Below are 21424 nucleotides of genomic sequence, written 5' to 3'. Positions count from 1 at the left end.
CTCAAGGTGGAGTTAAGAGCAAGATCCTCTTTTTACCTTTTCCTTTAGGAACCACTCAAGCTGAGAAAAACCTCATGATGGAGACTGATGGTACCTAAACCTTGACACTGTGATACCTTTGCTTACAAAGTGAAAACCAAAGCCACGCAGGGTCCCCCACATCAGCAGTGAGCTCTGATATACAGCTGCAAGCAGCAGCCTAAATGGGGCAGCAGCCTGGAATTTCCTGTGCCCTGCAAAACCCAACTGGATGAGCTGCTTTGTGCGGCATTATCTAAGACCAGTGTCTGAGCTAACCTGAGCAAACCACATCAGTGCCCCCGTCACCGCAGCCTCAAAGGTCAGCAGTGAGGTGCAGGGACAGTGCTATGAGCAGAGCCCAGAGCACACAGCAGCAGTTTCTGTGCATCAGAAAGGACCTGGAGATTTGGCATATAGTTAGTTAGCATGTTTGTATATGCATTTAGATGCATTTCAGATAAAGCTCAGTGATGCTTTGGTCACATAAATGTGGTGTGCTGCTATGCTGCACTGTACACGTATTAGAACTGGTAAGTGGTTAACTGACCTGTGAAAGTGCATCCTCCCTTGGGTGGCAGTTGCCTCTGATGGCTTCTCTAACATGTCAGAAAAATAACTCCAGATAGTTGCAATACACAGCACAGAGGAAGGTTCCATCCTCTCTCATTACTGCATCCTTGACATTTACAGCAGAAAATTAAACACAATTGAAGCATTTCATTCACATCCAACAAACTCATCAGCACAGAACAAACACTTGGGAAAGGCAACTTCCAGCGTAGGCTGCAGGGTGCTGCACTGTCACAAAGCAAACACTATGGCCCCATTAGAACCATGGGATGCCCTGATCCCGCATGTCAGCTTGGTAACGTGGCTCGAATGAAAGAGGGAATCCCAGCCTCATTTGGGTTGAAGGGATCTTAAAGCTCATCCAACTTCAACCCCTGCCACAGGCAGGGACACCTTCCACTAGAGCAGCTTGTTCCAAGCCCCTGTGTCCAACCTGGCCTTGAACACTGCCAGGGATGGGGCAGCCACAGCTTCTCTGGGCACCCTGTGCCAGCGCCTCAGCACCCTCACAGGGAAGAGCTTCTGCCCAAGAGCTCATCTCAGTCTCCCCTCTGGCAGGTTAAAGCCATTCCCCCTTGTCCTGTCATTATGTGCCCTTGTAAAAAGTCCCTCTTCAGCTTTCTTGTTTGCAGCAGTTTGGCAGCAGAAATAAGAGATGGAAGAAGCTTAACAGATTATTCAAATGCCTACTAAAAATTCCGTAACATTTAAGCTACATAACCCAGCCCAGTGTAAACAATCTGCGAGCCTCAGGAGGATACACTGTGATCAGGAAGGAAATCTTTCTGATCAGCCTCCTGTGCTCAAAACACCGCTCACCAGGCTCTGCCACTGATGTGGAAGGAGAAGTAACGTTGTGTAGAGCAAGAGAAGATGGACTAAGAGAAAAGGTGACAATTTGCATGAGAATAGGGGCACTACCTCCAAATCTCAACTGTAGCAATCGTGTTCCTGTCTTTCTATCCCTTCCCATACGCCTTGTCATGTTGTCTGCACCATCTGCACTATCTCCCCTTCCTCTTTCTCCCCCTTGACCGTTGCATTTCAGTAACAGGTCACCCTCTTTTCACCCTACCTCTCCATGGGAGTGCCTAATGAATGCATGTTTATAAAGCACTGTAAGTTTCTGGCTGACTCTGTGATCCTACAGAATTTGTCACTCAAGTGCTTCCCAATCCCTGTTCCTGGTTTGACAGCTTCTTTGAAGCTAACACGCAATTCACCGCTGCAATTCATGCACCCGGTGCACCCTTGTCCTTGCCAGGACTCATACCTCCTCTCCTTCTCATCACAGATATGCAGAAGCTGTTCTGAAACCTTCTCCTGTATTTAGATAAGTATTTAGATTCTATTACTGAGAACAAAAGTTACCACAACATCCAAACCTCAAGCGCCAGCAACTTGTGGTGTCACTGCACTGCAGTCACAGAAAACAGCCTGACCCAACCACATTTTCTTCATCAAACAGAAAAAACCACCCCAAAACCCAGAGATTGATGTGGAAAATAACCAGAATTTAGCAGTTTTCTGTAACAACCTCTAATTTTGGAAATCCAACAACAATCTCTGCATTTCAGTGATGAAATTGAAGCAAACTGTGTGCCCCATCCAGCGCCGGTTCCAGCTCTTTGTCTTACTCCAATGTATCACAGACTCCCTTGCCCTCCTACATGGTTTATGCTCACGTACAAGTGCTCATTCCCCATTTGACCAGTGGGTCACCCTAAAAGACTTTGTTGCGCTTTGCCCAGTGCAGTTGCAACCAAATTTAACTGGCTTCCTTAGCACCCCATGAGCTGCAGGCACTGGGTGGTGGTGGGTTTTGGAGGAGCAGGAGGGTAGCAACATGAAAACCACCTATAAACCCATATAAGCTGACATGCTCCCTATCCTGCTGAACCTGCAAATGCAATAACTAATGATTCCTATCAGCATTCTGCATGGCAGATGGCAAGTGGTTTGGAATAATGAGAAGCTTCTCCCCGCAAGTGGATCATTCCGATGTACATTTGGATGTAAATTCTTTACTGATTATGATGGTAGAATACCAAGTTGTGAGAAACTGCCAGTTTGGAAGATGGAAGGAAAACTACTGCCTTTCCCTTCCCTTGCCAAGAGACACAGAAGTTCACAGAAATGGATCTCCTGCCCACAAAGCCATGAACCATCTTTTCCAGAGATGCCAAGCTACTAAAAGTTGACTAGCAAAGATGAAGAGCCTAAAGTTAGCAGCAAAACGGTCTCTGGAAGCCAAGCAGGAATGAGTCAGAATCTTGTTGCTGGAAGGAGTTCTCTGAATCAGAAAGGAAGCTGGCTCAGCTCCCACAAGGCAGAAAAGCAATATAGCAAGCAATAACTGAATGTGAAAACAACACACAGCCCAACAAGTGACCCGAATAGGGATTTTCTTCCTTCAGATAGAAAACAGCATCTAAAAACTGGTTAAGATCTTAGGTCAGAAAGGGAATCATGAAGCTTACAGCATGTACACAGCATGGGCCCTAAGAATGGGCTGTGGTAATGCTGAATGGCTGGGATTTAGCTGGGAACTGCCTGCTGGGACAATCCTGTTGGTCTATAAAACCCCATCCCAAGATATATTCTAAAGAAGGTAACTGAAGCAGGGATATGCTGATTGCACATAGCCACAGGACACAGTGACGGACAGGGTCAGTAACGCTCTCCTGTGTGAGGTGACCTGGGAATGATGTCAGACTGCTAACAGAGTTACGTTTCTAAAAGGGAAACCCTGACCACCTCTCTGCTATAGATGCAGAAACACATTCTGGAGGAGAACAAAGCTGCAGCATTAAAGCTCAAGTGGGATCTGAAGCTCAACATTCACGTCATGCAAACAATCCCCTTGCCTTTGCCCATGTGCCCTGATCTTCAGACCCATAGTGCCCTTTTTACCACGCCGAGCCATCTGCCAAGCACTGACTCAGCAAGATCCCCATTAAGCAGCTCCTCATTCCCCTGAGAGCATCAGTAATGGTGCTTTCGAAGAGCACCAAAGCCTTGAAGGCTGGTTAGTAAGGTGAGTTAGTAAGACCCAGACCAACTTAAGGCTGCTCCATCGTGTGCTGCTAGGGCCACTCACAGTCAGCACAATGCTGACAAGTTCTCTCCAAAGAAGCAATATTCATCCCTGAACAAGCAAGTCTTTAAATGCCACTTTCTTGTCCAAATGAGTTCCAATTGTGGTTGCTGTGGTGTGTGCATGTCCCAGAGAAGAGGCACTTCTAACATGGAAATTAAAAGGACAAGATGCAAGAAGCATCACTTGACCCTGAGACTCCAAAAGCTGACAGGATCCAATAGCCTAAAAACCATATTTTATCAGAGTAACTTCAGGAGCTACCAAAATTACACCAAATGAATTAAGTCATCGAAGCCTGGTGTGATGGCAGAGATGGGTTTTCTCTCTGTTTATAAGGTAGGAAAGGACCTCAATCTCTCATCAGTCAACACCAAACACCACCAACTTCCTCTGTGCAGAGGGTCACCACGATGGAAGGTCTCCACAGCATCCTGCCATGGTCCGTGTTTCCTCAGAGGGTGAAGATACAGCAGCTCTGACCTGCAGAACAGACTATTTCTCTCCTCTCCCCTTCTAATACTTGCCTTCGGTGCCTCCTGTCATCCCTCCATCACCCCAGGAGGAGACTGACTCAGCAGGAAGCAAAGGCACTGTGCACAGACCCAGGAACACAATTACTGCTCCCAACAGCAGCACTGCCCTGGAACTCAGCTGCCACTGAACTAATGACCAGATTGTTTGCAGTGTTACCTCAACTTAGCCCGAGGCTACTCATTAGCAAACAAGTCATTAATTCACTGGTAACAAGTGGTTTCTCAGGCATTATTGCCTCTGACATCTTTAATTCACTGCTCCTTTTGGAAGGCTTCCCCAGATGACTTTAACCTCAATCCTCGACAAATCAACCCTGTGCCACTGCCCCAAACACACTACACAACACACACGCTGGAAGACAGAGGCACAAAAACACAGTGGGGATAAGCTGAGCTGGGTCTTTGATTAATATTCATGATATCTTTCCCAATGGCATAGAATCACAGGATGGGTTGGGTTGCATGGGATCTTAAAGCTCATCCAGGTCCAACCTCCTGCCATGGGCAGGGGTGCCTTCCACTAGAGCAGGTTGCTCCAAGCCCCATCCAACCTGGCCTTGAGCACATCCAACTTCAGCCAAGGGAAGGGGGAACCAAAGGCAAAAGAAGCTCTGAACTTTAGATCTGCCACTGTATCTAAATGCACAATAATCCACTGTGAAGACCTCGTGTCCACCGTGGCACACAGTGGAATGTGTAATACCCAATCTGAGGGCAGAGAACTGCTTCTATTTTCACTGCACTCTCCATGATAAAGAGCTGCGAACAGAAATATTTCATGTACTGTGATGCACAAAGAATGTCTGAGGTTTGTTTTAACAGCTGCACAAATATTCCTGCTTTGGAAAACAATCTGGATCTGCCCTGCCAACAAACCCTGATCTAAGGGTTTATAATGGCAACATTACTACAGAATACAAGTGCTTTCCATGTAAAAATTGATAGCAATAGAAACATCCTTAACAGACTACATGGAGTCTTTGGCACCTCTTCCTTTACTCTTCAGGTCTTATTTTACATTACAAACTCCCCCCAAGTTCTACCAAAGTACTCTGAAGAAATGCTCTTGCAGTGTTGAAGAGATACATTAATATTTGACAGTGGTTCCTCAGCACTAACAGAACTGCAACCTCAGTTCATTGCACTGATTCATTAGTCACCCCTCGTCACGCATGAGAGGAGAGACAACACTGTGAACACGAGATGAGAGCATCGGTTTACAACTGGGCAGAAGGAAACTCTTATGTAGAACCAGCATCTTGGTGACTCACAAGAACTGAACGTCAGGAAGAAGATCCCACAGCTTGGATAAAGAATAACAGTCCAATCAGCTTTCAAGATTTAAAAATTGGTTTAAAAAAAAGAATAAGCAGTAAAATTCACACCCAGTAAAACAAGACAAACTCAAAATTCACCCATTCACAGTTTTACCCTCACTTGAAATAACTCGGGGGAAACTCATGCCTTGAGGTCTCTTACAGCGACATTCCAATCTCCTACTAAGGATGACTTTATAAACATGAGGAAGAGCAAAGCTTTGACTAATAACTCATCTCTTTAGTTAAGGATTACACGAGACAGGCTCAGCGCAGACAGAAGTAGGAGCAACTTGCAGAAACCAAGCACTGAGGGAGGAACAGGACTGGGATGGAGCCAAACTATTTGTTGTGAAGGGATCTTCATCGCAGGCTCTAATCACTATGCTGAGATAAGGTGGGGGATGAGCTCCCAGCAGTAATCAGTCTTTTATTCCTGAAAACTCATAAATCCCTGGTGCAGAGGCTTTTAATTTCAACACTGACTTAATCATTTATCTAATCTAATGACAGGAGAAATCCCGGAGCAATCCTGTTGGAAAACCATGATGTCTTCACCCTCCTGCTCCCTGGGCTTCGCGCCTGTCCACGTAACAGCTATTTCAGAGCTCAGCTCCAGGGCACAGCCCTCTGCTGAAATACCTGAGGCCTCATAGTGGGTTTCAGTAGTAATACACTCAAGTATCACCACATCATTCCATAAGCTTTCCAGATCTACACAAACAAGATAAAAAGAAGAAAGGAAAAGGCGGTTCCTCTGGGTTCCAGTCAGCGCTGCCATTTTAACTGGGGGGCATCAGCCTCATCAGATCTTGCACGATTCAATAAAAGCTTCATTTCCATGAGTATTGAAAGCCATAAATTCCCTGCTCCCAGCAGACTGCCCATTTATGAACTTCCTCCCCCTATCCCCACTAGGTCAGCATGGTTCTCCACGTTCAGCTCAAGAGGACACTTACCACGTGCCAGTTTCTCTAGCACTAAATACGCATGGCCATTAAGTTTAAAGATCTTAGGACCATTAAATGGAACTCTTAGATACTGAGTCCCATATGGAGTAAACCTCATTGGCAGTCTCTGCATTGGAAAGCTGCCTCGGATTCAAGGCTGATGTCTATCAGGATAAGATACTGATGTTCTTTATGCACTCCTTGATAACAATCCTCTCAGCACAACAGGCGAAGCAGCACAGCCACCGGTGAGCAGCTTCAGCAGCAGCTCTGCAAACCGTAAGGAGACCTCGGAGGGAAACTCAGGTTCAGAACAACTTTATCTTTCAATAGCTCCCTAATCCCCTCACCCCTCTCCTGCAGGTTTCCCTTTGAGCGAGTCACACCCTGCCCGAGCCAGTCCCTGCATCCAAATTTAACAGCTACAGAAATAACCCAGCACCGCGATAAGACAACCTTCACAAAAGGAACTAAATCAAATGCTTCCAAACCAGCGTTTGGAGGATAAGTCTGGAGTGCCTGCACTAAGCCATAACCTCTTTACTGATGGTTTTTCCCCTTAACAGATTCGGGGGCTGTAATAACATTTAATCCTCAGGAGCTAATCTAAATGTAACACTCCAAAGAAGACAAAGACAACGCAACAGGAAAAAAAGTTTGGCCAGTGCCTTTTGGGAGTGCTGCTTTATCCCTGGAGCGAGCGCATTAACAGAGCTTGGAATGAAATGCCATTTTATTCTCTGTAGCAGGGAGGGGATTAGCAAGTTGTCTTCTCTAAACCCAGTCTGAGTCATGGCTTTATGAACACTGAGAAAAGGATGTGGAACGAAGCGAAGGGCGGGGAGCACTGGCTTTTTATTTACACGCCGCTTCCTTTGTGGGTGGTTACTGATGTGCACAGTTTGCTAAACAGGGGAGGAAGGGGGAAAAGTTCTAGGTCCCCAGACTTCCATTCTGTTGGTTAACAAAAGAGAAAAATCGTAATGCATCAATTATGACAACATCACTGAGACAATATGTCCGTGGCGTGCGTCCAATTCACCGCAGCGTGTAAGCAACAAGGGCAAGTTGCTGAAGGTGCTGAAAGCTGTGCTCAGTGCTTTGTTGTTGCTAGGATCTTCTTCCTGGGAGGAAGAAACTGGTTGGACAGAGCCCAGAACAAAGAAGAAGGAGGCAGAAGCAGGCTGGGTTCAGGTGAAGAGACAAGGAACAAAATCCACTGCACAGTCAGGCCATGCAGGCATCAAAGCCCAACAGCTAATAACTGTGCCAGTGATTTAATAGGAAGCACAGCACTTGGTACCTCACCTCTGTTTCTAGACAGAGGCAACAGGAAGGTTTACCTGCCTACCATACCAGCCTGCTGTGAAGGGTCACTGATGGAAAGCTTGTACAACATTCCTAAACCCTGCAACACCTGATAATCACTAAGGAGAGGAAATAGTCCATGGAACTCTTGACCGCTTGTGCAGAGCTGTAAGTGTTGATAACGGAATTACACAAGTCAATAAATGCCAAGAAAACGCTGGATTTTTGTTTCAGCTATTTCTTCTCTCTGCTCCAACATGGGCTCCGAAAACAGGCTGTGGAAAGAGCCCCAGCTCTAGTCCCCTCTTCCTCCATCAGCCATGCCAATACACATGGCAGAAGACAACCCATACAGGGCAGACTGGTCTCACAAGGCACAAGTACCCAGTGTTAGGTCAGACTTCACAGTGAAACAGGGATAATATAAGCTAGGGAAGAGACACTATGGGAAGGGGATGTACTCTCCTCTGTGAATGGAGAAAGTGCCACTCCTGGGTTCCTTTTGTTACAGGAGCTGTCATAGTCCAGCACTGGAAACAGGCAGACCTGCGCTTCATTCATAGTTTGACTCTATTCCAGTTCATGTCATTTCGCTGGAGTATCAGCTTATTCCTGCCAACCAAGCTACTAGATGTGTGTAAATCAGCCTTACCCGTCTTAGCACCCACTGCGCTTATAGACTTGTAAGAAAGCACAGAACAGGATCAGCAACCTGCTCTTTCCACTGAAGTCACAGGATCTTGTAATTTATTACCATAAACAGGCTGTAGGAAGACTTGAATGTACAACGCCTAAGAGGACCTTACAACATGCAGGCTTCCAGTCCTACCACTGAAGCATGAACACCAATGTACAAAGGAAGTTTCCCTGACCCTGTCTCAGCCTTATCACAACACACGAGGCATGTGTAGAATCACAGGATAGTTAGGAATGGAAAGGACCTTAAGATCATCAAGTTCTAACCCCCTGCCATGGGCAGGGACACCTCGCACTAAACCATGTGACCCAAGGCCTCGTCCAACTTGGTCTTGAACACTGCCAGGGATGGAGCATTCACAACCTCCCTGGGCAACCCATTCCAGTGCCTCACCACCCTAACAGGAAAGAATTTCCTCCTTATATCCAATCTAAACTTCCCCTGTTTAAGTTTTAACCTGTTACCCCTTGTCCTATCACTACAGTCCCTAATGAAGAGTCCCTCCCCTGCATCCCTATAGGCCCCCTTCAGATACTGGAAGGCTGCTATGAGGTCTATGTGTACTCTTTAACATGTTGTACACCAAGGCAATGATTATGAAAAGGATCATTGCTACTGCTTTAAGAGAGGTATCCACTGCAGTGATGGGGTAAAGCAATGAGTCTTTAATGTACAGTTACAGATGACTCAAGTTCATATTGCCAAATAGAAGAGCCTTGTACAGTAAGGCCAGAAGCCAGGGACTGGCAGATGATAAAGGCTCAAAGAAAAGGGTAAGGAAATCCTAAAAGCCCATAAACACATTTTCTGGCTCTTGAAAAAAAGAAGCCATTAGCATTTGCATTGGTCTCAGCCACTAATCTTTATGAGGAATGGTTGCATTCCTGAGTTTCCTACATTACCAGTCACCACCTTCACAAGAAACAGAAGAGACCAAATGAAACCGAAACCTCAGGAATCAGAACTAAAGACAGCTATAAAAAATAGGTTAGTTCTAGTCTGTAAAAGCAAGTGAAGCACATAAACCAAGGTCCCAATCTCTTCCTTTCTAAAGCCACAAGGATAAATCACTGCTACGTGTGTTCCCAACAACTCACCGCGCATCTGCAGAAGCAAATCCAAGACAGAGCTGATCAAAGACCGTCAGAACTTTATGTCTTATGAATTTCTTTGATTTTATTTAAAACCAGAATTTTGATTTCTACCATGGAAAATGGCATGAAAAAGCTCACAATGTGTTAGCTGCCTTGTTTTGGCTTCTTTAGCAACTTATTGCTTGACTGTCCAAACAAAAATGTGAAATTACAACAGGTTATGTGATGCTTTGGCAGCCAAATATGATTTTAAATAAAGACAGCACAATATACTGCCCACCCTACTAACATATTCATCACTACTATATTATCTATTTCTGCAATTAAGTATCATACAGTCTGGACTGGACCCAACTGGACTACATATGTTGCTACTCCAGTTTACTGCATGTTGGCCAACTGTTTACCCAACTGAGATCCGAGTGCTGCTCTTGACAGTGTAATTGCTTTAGACTCATTAATATTAAAGAATTAGAGAAAATATTTCTTCTTGGGCAGCTGTTAGTGCATGTGGAACAATAAGCTATCTAACAGTACTGGCAAACACAAAAGGAATTGAGACACTAAATATGCTCCTGGTAAAAAGGCAAGATTAAAGGTCTGCTAATTGTATCAAGGCCAATAAAAAAGGCCAGAAAAACCATCACACCCACTCAAGAAAACATTCAAGATAATTATAACTCTTTTTTGATTGGAATTTACAGGGCTGCTCACCTTTTTCTTCCCTGGTCAATGAAAACCCTGTAAGTGGTGCTGTTCTTCCTCCTCCCATGCACTAGCCCCATCCTGCAACGTATAAGGCTCAACACATTGGGTCAAAGTTTGAGCAGATTAAATACATTCCACTGCCATCTTGAAAACCCTGGAAAACTCACATTAAACAGGAGCAGTTACTAAGTCTGTGTTTTCTTCCTCGTTCTCCCTTGGAAGATCTAACAACCTGATAGTAAGCTCTGTCAAGCTTGGCACAGAACACGAAGGTGCTGCCTTACAACTCTTGCAGCTCCTCAACCCCCTGGATACCTGACAGGAGGTAACTCCACACTCCATTTACAGGAATATCCAGAGGCTACACACAGAGGGTTATGGAACGCAACTGGAACTGCTGAAAAGAACAAAAAGGCTCCTCACTTGATCCACTCCTCTGCCTTGCTGGCTGCTTCCTTGTACTGCTCACACGTCAGCTTGTAGATCTCTGCGTTCTGAAACAAAGAGGAGAATATTCAGCTCTAAAAATGAAATGTGGTTCAGATCTTATCCTGGCACAGGGTTATCTTCTATAATTAATAACCATTTCCAACAACAAACAGCATATTCAGTTCAAAGAACACACCAAAAAATGCTTAAAAGTTGCTTTTCTTCTATGCATCAAGGCCACATGTCCCAAATTCCAGCTTCGCTTTGCAAAGGGAAAGAGAGGGGAAAAGGTCACCAAACCCAGCCTCAGCTTTGATTATTCCATGTAACCACAAAACCAAGGCGATTCCAGCACCACGTTAGGGTTTGGTTGCGTTTTGTTCTCTTTCCCTGTGAATTGTTTTGAAGGATCCCAGACATTTCTGACATGCAAGTACCAAACTTGGCTGCCAGCACTGAAAAAGCCATTTCACATTTCAGCGCTCCTACTTAGAATCATAGAATAGTTTGGGTTGGAAAGGACCTTAAGTTCATCCGGTTCCAACCCCCTGCCATGGGCAGGGACACCTCACACTACACCATGACACCCAAGGCTCTGTCCAACCTGGCCTTGAACACCGCCAGGGATGGAGCATTCACAGCTTCCCTGGGCAACCCATTCCAGTGCCTCACCACCCTTACAGTAAAGAACTTCTTCCTTAGATCCAATCTAAACTTCCCCTGTTTAAGTTTGAACCCGTTACCCCTTGGCTTCTTCTTTAAAACATAATTATGCAGCCTGTTTCCCTTTTAACAACATCGGGAGGCATATCAGGTCTCAGCTACAGCACTGCCAAACAGCGGCTTGAGTGTCTTGCTGCAGGGCTTAAGAGGTTTGCATTAAATTCTCCTGAGCTTGCACAGAAAGAGTTTTAGTTCACAACTGCTCAGCTGCTGAATATGGAGATGGAATTCCTCCTCGGCTGCATGTACAAGCTTCCTAAGCACAAACAGAAGGGAGCGGCCCCAGCAACTGTGCTGCTGATAAAGCCGCTCCAGGCAAAGCCTCTGGACTTGGTACTGCAATTGCCTCACAGCTCATCTGCAAAGGCACATGCAGAAAATAGGCAATAATCAATCAAACTAGTGACAAACTGGTTCTGGGAGCGAGGACAGCTATTCAGCTAGGTTCTACCCGCCCTCATCTCCCCACATTCAGGCCTTTCTATAGAACGCTATTCTTGCCCTTCTTTCTCATTTATTTCCCTATGAATGCAGCCGTGGTCCCTGTGCATGAGATGACACGCATTGTTCAGTGGTTACGAAAGGGAAAGGACAGGCACAACTCCAACACTATAGGCAGTTGTGCCACTCATGAATCCACCGTTTTCCATGTGGGAGCGAAGGATAACAGCCCTCTTCATCACTGAAGCCGGGTGAAGCTCAGCTAATGGGAAGCTTCAGACAGGTTTTCAGAGCCTTCAAGGTGCTGTATTGAAGTTTTATCTTTGGCGCCTGAATTTATGTCACATACCAAAAAATCACAGAGCAAACTTTGGTGTTCCAAGCCTTGACCCCGGAGACAGGCTTAAACTGAGAACTCCTGAGGAGTAACCACTTCAAAATGCATTTGCCAGCAAACTGACATTACTGTTTCCATTTACTTACTTGTTAAATAATGACCACAAACTTCTGTGCTATTAAAGCCATTTTCCCCTCTTCTATAAGGAAAAGTTCAGCTTTTAATGGAACCTCTTTCCCTGTCCTGTAAACACCCCTCCTGACTCTCAGCTCCCTGCTGCTGCTTATTCACACACGAAGCCACACGACCTGTGCTCCATTAATTAAATTTGCCTTTAAATATTAACTAACGTGAGCCAATGGATGTGTTATCTCCATGGGCTGCACGAGGCTCCCCGATTCTCCAATTACTACCCAAGCAATTTGCATATTTCATACAGTCTCATTCCTCACAGGGACTGGATTTGAGAGATCAAAATGAGAGAAACTGGGAAAAAGAAAAAGCAAGGCATAAAATGAAGCATCTTTCAGGCAACGGGAAGTAGCCCCTTCAGATGCTATTAGCCCCCAGCACTCTGCAGTGAAACAGCAGCATGGGAGGGAAACAGGAACAAATACGTTGTACCTGAGACCCAGTGTGAGGTTGGCATTTAACCCACCTCAAGAAAGGGAAAAAAGAGCCAATGGGTCCATGTGCTGGTCAAAGTGTGGATTAAAGCCGTTGTGGTGCAACCTTGCCTTGTCTATTAGAGAGAGTTCAACTGCCCAGCACTGGGGTCAGCCTCAGCTTCAACACCACCAACTACAAACAGGGACAGAAATAGCTGGGAAGGAGCTGGTAGGAAATAGCTCTGGATTTGAAAGCTGATAGAAGCAGGCAAGTGAGGACCTGAGTGGAGAGGCAAGAACCTCAGTGAGGGAAAGGAGAAACCTGGCCTCAAAGAAACCACAAGGCCCATGGCACAAGGTGAACATCAAGGAGGGGTGCAGAGACCTTCAACCTGCACATGAAAGCTGTGGGGCTTTAGAAGTGAAAAGGAAACATCTTTGCATGTGATCCAATGGGGGCTCCTGCCTTCGGATCAGAGCCTTCGGCCGCTTTTGCCCCGCTTCAAAACCCAACGAAGCAGTATTGCCAGTGCTATGAATCAGTATCTTTAAGTGCTTCCCCAAGTCAGAAAAAACAAGAGTTTTACCATTCAAACCCGGGTTGGTTCAACAAGCAGACCTGCCAAACAGGTTTTCCTTGGCCTCTAGGCCCTTTCCTACCTTGGGAAAGTCACATTCACTTTTGTCCTAAACACTAAATGAGTAACAAATGTGCAACAGACAGGTTCTGTCATTTAGGGCTTCTATTTAGAGGGTAATTCTCCAACCATCCCCATCTCTATGACTGCAGATGCAAGCTCTGCTTCAGTTCCAGTATTTTACCTACCACGCTATGGCAGGAAATAATGTTCCAGTGGCCTACAAAAGGTCACAAGCGAGGAGCCAAGCCAGGAGCCAGCCCTGCACTTCCATGACTCCCACAGCGCTGCCCGCAGACAAGGGCTATTCAGCAAGATGTAGTCGTAGTGAAGTCCTTGAGCTTCACAAACTGATATTCAGTTATGCAGCAGAATAGAGCACATTCCACACAACATTACAAGGCGTGGACGCTGCTTTTAATTCACTCGCACAATATTTGATGCTCAAGATAAAACAGCAGCTCACAAAGAGAAAGCTGAACATGAGACCCCAACTATTATTAAAGAAAGCTCCTGGCAGTCTTAGTTGCAGAAATGAGTTAAAAGACACGACCAAAGGACACCATAAGGGCTCAAATAACAAGAGACACAGAAAGAATGAATGAACCACCTCAAATGTTTCACTTCTCTCAATAAAGCTGAGCCTTAGGGGAGCCAACTTCAGAACATCGGAGCTTTGTCATATGGGGAGAGAGCTCTCCAGAGAGGACAAACAAACTAAACAAAGAACTGTTGGTTTGAAGGATGTTACCCTGCTATTAAATGATGCTTCGTAGCAAAGACTAAAAACACCAAGAAGTTATAAAAATACATAACTAGAGCCTAAAGACCAAAAGAATTGCTTTCCTTTACTCTGCCGCCTTTCCGCAGCGGCTTTGCTGCTCTCCCCTTGCTCCCCGCTCTTCCCAAAACAGCCTGGCACTGAAAACTCCACTTCCAAAGGGAATCCATTTTCAAACTCGGAGCTAAATTTGGAGTTGTTTATAATTCAGCATTCCTCCTTGGCTGCAAACATGCAGAGAAACTCCAACACTCGTTGCTACACCTCGGTACGCACTGCATGGGCCCCTGCCATGCACAGCATCGAAGGTAAGAACACAGTATAGCAGAAGATGGAATTCTCAGGGTTATTTCAGGAGGGAAAGTAATTGAAGCATAAAGAGAAACCCCTGCCAGCTCATTCTCACGCTGCCATTAAAGCGCATTCCTTACAACCTCAGTGCAACACACACTACTTGCAGGAACACGTAAAGCAGAAAAACCCAGCAACGCCAGCCCGATGAACTAGAAATTAATGAGGTTTTAGGCCAGATTCACTGTGAACATCAAGCAGCAGCATCAAACACCAGTTTTCTGACAGTGGGCCGCAGATTTCCCCAGCAGGTACAGGCTGGGTCAAGAGATCAGAAAGGGTTTGGATGCAAACCACCGCAAACCAACACAGCACTGTGGCTATCCGGAGATATTCTGACACCTCTATAGAAGCTTGTCAGTGGCCAGAGCGTGTAAAGACCCAAAGAGGATTAAGAGCTGTTGAAACGCTGCCAGCAGCAATGAATGCTGGTGATAGCTCATGAAACAGAGCAGGACAGGGGGGCTCTGACAAATGCTGCCTGCGACAGCCGGGAGTAGATGGTAGGATGTGCCTTGCACCTGACAGAGCACTGCTGTGGTCCCTGCTCCTGACATCCGTGCTCCCCATCTCCCAGCAAACCTCCATTCCAGCTGAAAGGGGCATGAGAGGCAGGGTGGACACATGGCACGTCCCACAAGTAGGGACCACACGGGTTTAGTAAAGGGGAAGGAAAGCAGAGATTACTTCTCAAGTCTCAAATGTCAACTGGGAGACATTCACATTCCTGCATCCAGCTGTTTCTGAAGGCAGAAATCAGACCTCACACACCCTGAGAACACAGCACGACCGCTCCTGCCTGCAGCAATGGGGAACACACACGTGTCCTGGACACAGCTGCGGCCCCGAGAGAAGGTCAGTCATGGGATCACAGAGTGGTGTGGGTTGAAAGGAGCTTAAAGCTCACCCAGTTCCAACCCCTGCCACAGGCAGGGACACCTGCCACTAGAGCAACTTGCTCTAAGCCCCTGAATCCAACCTGTGCTTTAGGAGCTGCCCTTCCTCACAGCACTACCCGAGGGAAGCAGCGGAGCACCGGGGTTCCCACACCTCACCGGGTCGCACAGCACAAATCAGGGTATTCACCCCTATCTCTCCAAGTCTCACATAAACAGCTCCCAATAGATCCGAAGAACAACCCCAGGTACCCACACCCCTCCTGCAGGTACAGAAGGGGATGAGTTGAACCCATCTGTTCACCAAACCCTTTGGATGTGTTAAGGTCAACTGACACGATCAATCACTGCTCTCAACTCCGGTCCCAACCAGGGAACTCAGGGATTTCAGGATACACTGAAGCAACAACCTCTTCAGCTCCTGAGCTCACTCCTCTCGAGTTCCTGTTTGTTGGTATCAGCCAGCACTTAGCTAAGAGAGATCAGTCACGTTTTCTCCTTCCTATCAAGCACAAGTGCACACAGAAGCCAATTAACAAAGAAGAGAAGCATGCATACAAATCCTATCATGAGCGCAGAGAAGCCAAGGGTTAAACTGCTTTTATGTGAATTCAGTTGTGGTTTTTCCTCAAAAGGTAACAAGGCAAGATGCAAGCAGCTACAAACAGCTTGCTGATATGGAAAAAAAGCTCTTTTATCAGCCAAAGCCAACTTCTAAACACAGCTCTGTTGTTTGCTGTTCATGTGTGGGTTCCTCCGCTCCTCCCGCTGAGGCCAGTAATGAAATGAGAGCATTGAGTTTGTGTCATTCCACGCTCTCCTTCGGCAATAAGCTGTGAGATCATAAATTCTGGATGAAGATTCAGAGAAGACAGAAAAAAGAGCAACGTCCACAGCAACAACAGAGGGAAACAAAACTCGGCACGGGCAGGAGGATGCTCCTGTTTGCACAGGGCTTCTCAGGACTGAGATATGATCCCAAGTTGAAAGGAAAACATTAATCCTGCAACATATCTAGACAGCTCCTCAAAGATAAAATCCCACAAGTACCCATCACCACAGCATGAGAAGGAGGCAGAGCTGGGAGAAGGACCACGGCTGGGTTTACCCTGCGTGCAACGAGCACAAAGAGGTTAAGCTACAGCCCCTAAAGCACTAGGGAAAACAAAACCATGCTCGCCAGGACTTCCCAGAACCAGGATCCACATCGAGATACTCCATATGGCTGCAAATGGGTTTAAAAAGCCAGGCTGAGCTTGCACACCAGAGCAAAGCTGTCTCCATGGAGGTACCCGGGGGAAACCCCAATTAAAGCAGGTACCCCACAAAGATGGTGTTAGGAACCTCTCTGCAAATGCCTCACTGGAAACATGCAGAAAGCCTCATGTCATCTTCAAGCCAGAAAGGCAGCCAGCAACAAAGGAATCAGCAGTGCACAGGCAATTAAAAGGGGAATAAGGAGCAAGAAAAACCCCAGACAGAATTAAGCATTGAGTTTATGTGAGGTTGCTTTAAGGCACTCCATGGTGAAAGACTGCAAATAAAGCGTTAGTAAATCTTGAAACAAAGTCTGGACTGTAAAAGCACCTTCAAAGGGAAAGGCCATAAAATGCCAGCAGGCAAGCCAGGCTTTCTGACAAGGACAGCAACGTGGATGGCCCACATTAACACTAGAACTGCAGGAGGAGAGCAGAACGATGCTCTCCTCCTACCAGAGACTTCAATAAAAGAAGTGAAGAAGCCACAGTAAGGGCTGGAATCAGTTACACCTGACATGTGCAGGTAAAGGGGCTGCTCAGGCATCAGTTAAACATCAAGGGGTCTCAGCATCTGCTTTGGAAAAGCCTTACACCCAGCTGACCCTCGCAGGCAACAGTGCCATGACTTCAAGGGCATGCTGAACCCCTGAGCCCATGCTGGGAGCTGCACAGCGAATCCCATAGGGGTACCAGGGTCCTACCAGGCCATCATCCATCTGGATGGACTCCGCAACCATGGGATGCTGCCTCTAACCACTGGGCACCATTGAGGAGGGATAGTCATGGAGAGAATCACTGCCAAGGGAAAAGGGAAAGAGAGAAAGAAGGGAATTGCCAGAACACCAAGAGTGCTGAGGGATGCAGCTGAAAACTCCCCTTGGAGGCTGACCAGTGCTTCAGAGGGAGAGAAGGAGAGGAAAACAGCCCCAAACCAGAAAAAGGGCAGTCATCAAGTACTTGTCATACATTAAGAAAGATACTACGCACATTCCCCTGTCAGGCCCATCACAGGAGCTTATTTTGGGAAGGGAGGAACATTATAGCTAAGGTTTGATGCCATCATGCCAAAGCTGGTATTTGACAGAACTCCCACCGCCTCAGCCGGGCACGCTGCAGCTGAAACTCCTGCTCTCACTGCTGAGAATATCCCTAAAGCCCATTTATAAACTACAGCAGCTGCCCAGACCCTGTCCCAGTTCTAAAAAGCTAAACTGTAACCATGACCTCATTCTTTCCCACAACAGGTAGCTCAGGAATGCGATTCACTGATTCCCAGAGGAAGCCAGAACAGGAGGGACCCAAGGTATGAGGATGCACAAGAAGACCAGAGAACACTGAAGGAAATCACAGAATCCCAGCTTGGTTTGGACTGAAGGGACCTTAAAGCTCCTCCAGCTCCAACCCCTGCCACAGGCAGGCACCCCTTCCACTAGAGCAGCTCGCTCCAAGCCCCTGTGTCCAGCATGGCCTTGAACACTGCCAGGGATGGGGCAGCCACAGCTTCTCTGGGCACCCTGTGCCAGCGCCTCAGCACCCTCACAGGGAAGAGCTTCTGCCTAAGAGCTCATCTCAGTCTCCCCTCTGGCAGGTTAAAGCCATTCCCCTTGTTCTGTCCCTACAGGCCCTTGTCCAAAGCCCCTCTCCACGTTTCCTGTACCCCCTTTAGGCACTGGAGCTGCTCTAAGGTCTCCCCTTCAGGAGCCTTCTCTTCTCCAGGCTGACCCAGCCCGGCTCTCTCAGCCTGGCTCCAGAGCAGAGCTGCTCCAGCCCTCGCAGCATCTCCATGGCCTCCTCTGGTCTCGCTCCAACAGCTCCACATCCCTCTTGTGCTGTCACTCTGGAGCTGGATCAGCACTGCAGGGGGGCAGCCTCCCTAGAGCATAGCGTCACAACCACGCACCTGCACGTGGAAAGGGACCTGCAAGGAACAGTCACTATAAGAAACCCAAAGCCCACCAAAGCCCATCAGCACAGCAGAGCCTGCAGGTTCCACCCGTTCCCAGGGTTCTTCCTTCCCCCCCTCAACTACAAATCACTCTCCCTGTGCAGCTTCCAGCAAATCAAGCTTTGCTAAATAACCCCGACATGTGCGGGGCTGAGAACCAGCCAAGAAGCAATGATGAGATGTCCCTGGAATGATGACGGGAAGCACAGCCAGCGCTCAGGTTACCCGGCAGCCTGTTGTCCTCGCCCCTTGGTGCATATGCGATGCTGCAAGCACTGTTCTGCAAACCTCCCCTATTCAAAGGCTCATTTGGTTGACAAGGAGCCTGCGGATTCGTGGACAGATTGTCACACAAACTGTCAGGTTTTTAGAGAGACTATCAGACCTCTCTTTGCCTACGTTATGGAGCACATCAAAGACACAGAAGATGAACCAGACGCAGACTGCACAGATCTGACAGAATGGTGGGTGTACATATTCAGAATACTGTACTGCTGGGGGGGGGGAGGCTTAATGTGAATAATCAGGGGCTGAAAGTTCCAGAAATGTGACAGTTTTTGGCAGCAATTCTCATCTTTGCATTTATTTATTGAAGGGAGAAAACTGCCATCCTAGAGGCAAACTTGGGAGAGAGCAAGAAAAATTAGCTCAGCAGCAATCCCTTTTGCCACCGTACTTTCTCTTTATTCTTACTCCCAGAGCATCTTCTGAAGATATTTGTGTTTCCAGGCAGGGTTCTCTCACTTGCGGCTCCTCATCCCATTGTGTACCATAAGAAGACAGGCTGGTTTAATGATCACAGCCCAAAAGACCACAAGGACCTCACTGGTCCCCAGATGCCGTTAACGACAGAGACAAATCCACACTTTGGGAAGTGCCCGCTGGCTCCTGGAGCTGCTCAGAAGCTCATTATTCAAACCTTCAAGCTCCAGTTATGGGTATTCAGCACATCTGAAGAAGCACACCACAGCCAGGAACCCAAAAGGCAGTAACAAAAGCTATTGTAGGAAATGTGAACCTTAAGCACTGGGGTCTCACTTAGAATGGGGACAACATCCACTTACCTTGCACAGAGCTGAAACCTCAGTTAATGAATACCTGGAAAAAGTTCCCAGCTCCCCAGCTCAGAAGCAGTTTTACAAGGATAACTTGATGTCATCCCCCTTTATTAGTAATACATGGATAAATATTATAAAGCAACGGTATATTTATTTTACAGCTGGCAAAAAAAGGGATTTAGACTCTTTCTGCCCAGTATTGACTGTTACTTATAAAGGAAAGTAAAACATAAAATGAAACGCTGATAACACAAAGGAAGAAAATGGATTAACAGAGATTCCTTTGGCCTGTCTTTACAATAGCACTGCCACAATCTCCAGCGCTCCCTGCAAGTCATCACTTATTCCACAGAAAAGAACACTAGTATCTCTTCATATTTATTCTGCTATTCAGAATGGATTGAAATGCTCCACACAGTAAACAGAAAACAAACACGATGTTTATCCAGAGATAAAAAAAGCCAAAGAGGACAAAGGAGAAAGGATGGGAAAACGGATAAGAAAGAAATCATGAAATATTGGTGAGCAATTTCCTCTCCATCATTTGACAGTCTCATTCGCCCTGCTTTTAGTGAGCTTCTCTCCCCCATGCTTTTTAATGGAGCCATTTGTCCTCTGAAGGGGACAAAGCACTGAAGAGACAGCTCTGTGCTGCAAAGAGCTTGTGAAGCCTCCAAGGATGAGCCCAGAAGGCCCGTGGGCTGCTGGTCAGCTGAAGAGGGGCATTGCACAGAAGGGTATCGGGCTGTGAATATAGCATGAGAAGCAAACACCTAGAGAGCAGAGCAACCCACCTGCTGCTGCCTTCCACAGCTCCAGACACAGCCCTAGACACAGCCCTGGGTATGATGTCAATGGGTCTGGCTCACCACCCGCTTCATGTGGTACCTTCATTACAGGGCACAAGGCATTTCCCATGTAAATATGAAGCAGTCCCCTTTGAAAGTCTGCTCTCTGGACTACTGAATTCAGCACCAATTTGAGGTGTTCCATGGAGCCTGCCCAATTGACAGAGGAATTATTAGCCATATAGTCCATTAATGTAACGACAGCATGGTCTGTAAGGGCAGAGGCATAATCCTAAGGAGCTTTTCAAAACAAAAGTAAAGCCAAGGCCTGAGCTCAAGTCATGATGGAAATCTCAGAGTCCTCAAAGTCAGGCTCTTAGGCACGTGGATTCCACCCACACGGGGAAGTTCTGTCTACCTGCAACCATTTCCAAGACTAAGTCGAAATGGGGAATATCCCAAGAGAAGCACAAGCTTCAATCATCCAAATCCCTGCCAACACGCTGACTCCAGCCGAAGGTCTGGAACAGATTTAATCAATTCACTGCGCTCACTCGCTACAGCTTCATAAAATGGCCAATACTGCAATAACAGGGCCAAAACCTAATTGTACACTGGTGAACGACACAGAACTAACAGCACTGGTATTTAGTGCAGGAACATGTAGTTGGTGCTAAGGTGCAACTACAGCACAGCGGAATAGGCGAGGTACAGACTGCGTGTGCGCACATGCGTATATGTACGTACGTTCATGCGAGAGATGCTTTCCATTTGAAAAGCAGCACTGGTTTTACTGGTAACAGCACTATGTGTCTATACACATGTTTATAAATACCACTCTGCTTATAAACAAGCATATGTGCAGTGCAAAAA

The 21424-nt window shown here is 46.7% G+C and overlaps 1 protein-coding gene across 5 annotated transcripts in view; it reads right to left on the bottom strand.

Moving 5' to 3' along the window:
* The window catches only part of CHCHD6 (coiled-coil-helix-coiled-coil-helix domain containing 6), a 106004-nt gene that overhangs the window by 41599 nt on the left and 42981 nt on the right, over positions 1-21424 (bottom strand). For 3 of the 5 annotated variants that reach the window (XM_061456064.1, XM_061456065.1, XM_061456066.1), the window contains one exon: positions 10721-10791. In XM_061456064.1, the coding sequence (XP_061312048.1) occupies positions 10721-10791 (71 nt within the window). Of the gene's footprint in view, positions 1-10720; positions 10792-11479; positions 11808-21424 lie in introns of those variants that run through there. The other 2 variants (XM_061456067.1, XM_061456068.1) reach the window with 1 other exon arrangement.

Source organism: Pezoporus flaviventris, unplaced genomic scaffold (genome assembly GCF_033815535.1).
Source record: "Pezoporus flaviventris isolate CSIRO_AGI_PZ_B2104156 unplaced genomic scaffold, CSIRO_AGI_Pfla_v1 ptg000021l, whole genome shotgun sequence".
Lineage (NCBI taxonomy): Eukaryota > Metazoa > Chordata > Aves > Psittaciformes > Psittacidae > Pezoporus > Pezoporus flaviventris.
Note: the sequence above shows the minus strand (reverse complement) of the source record. Positions and strands in the feature narration are given on the sequence as shown.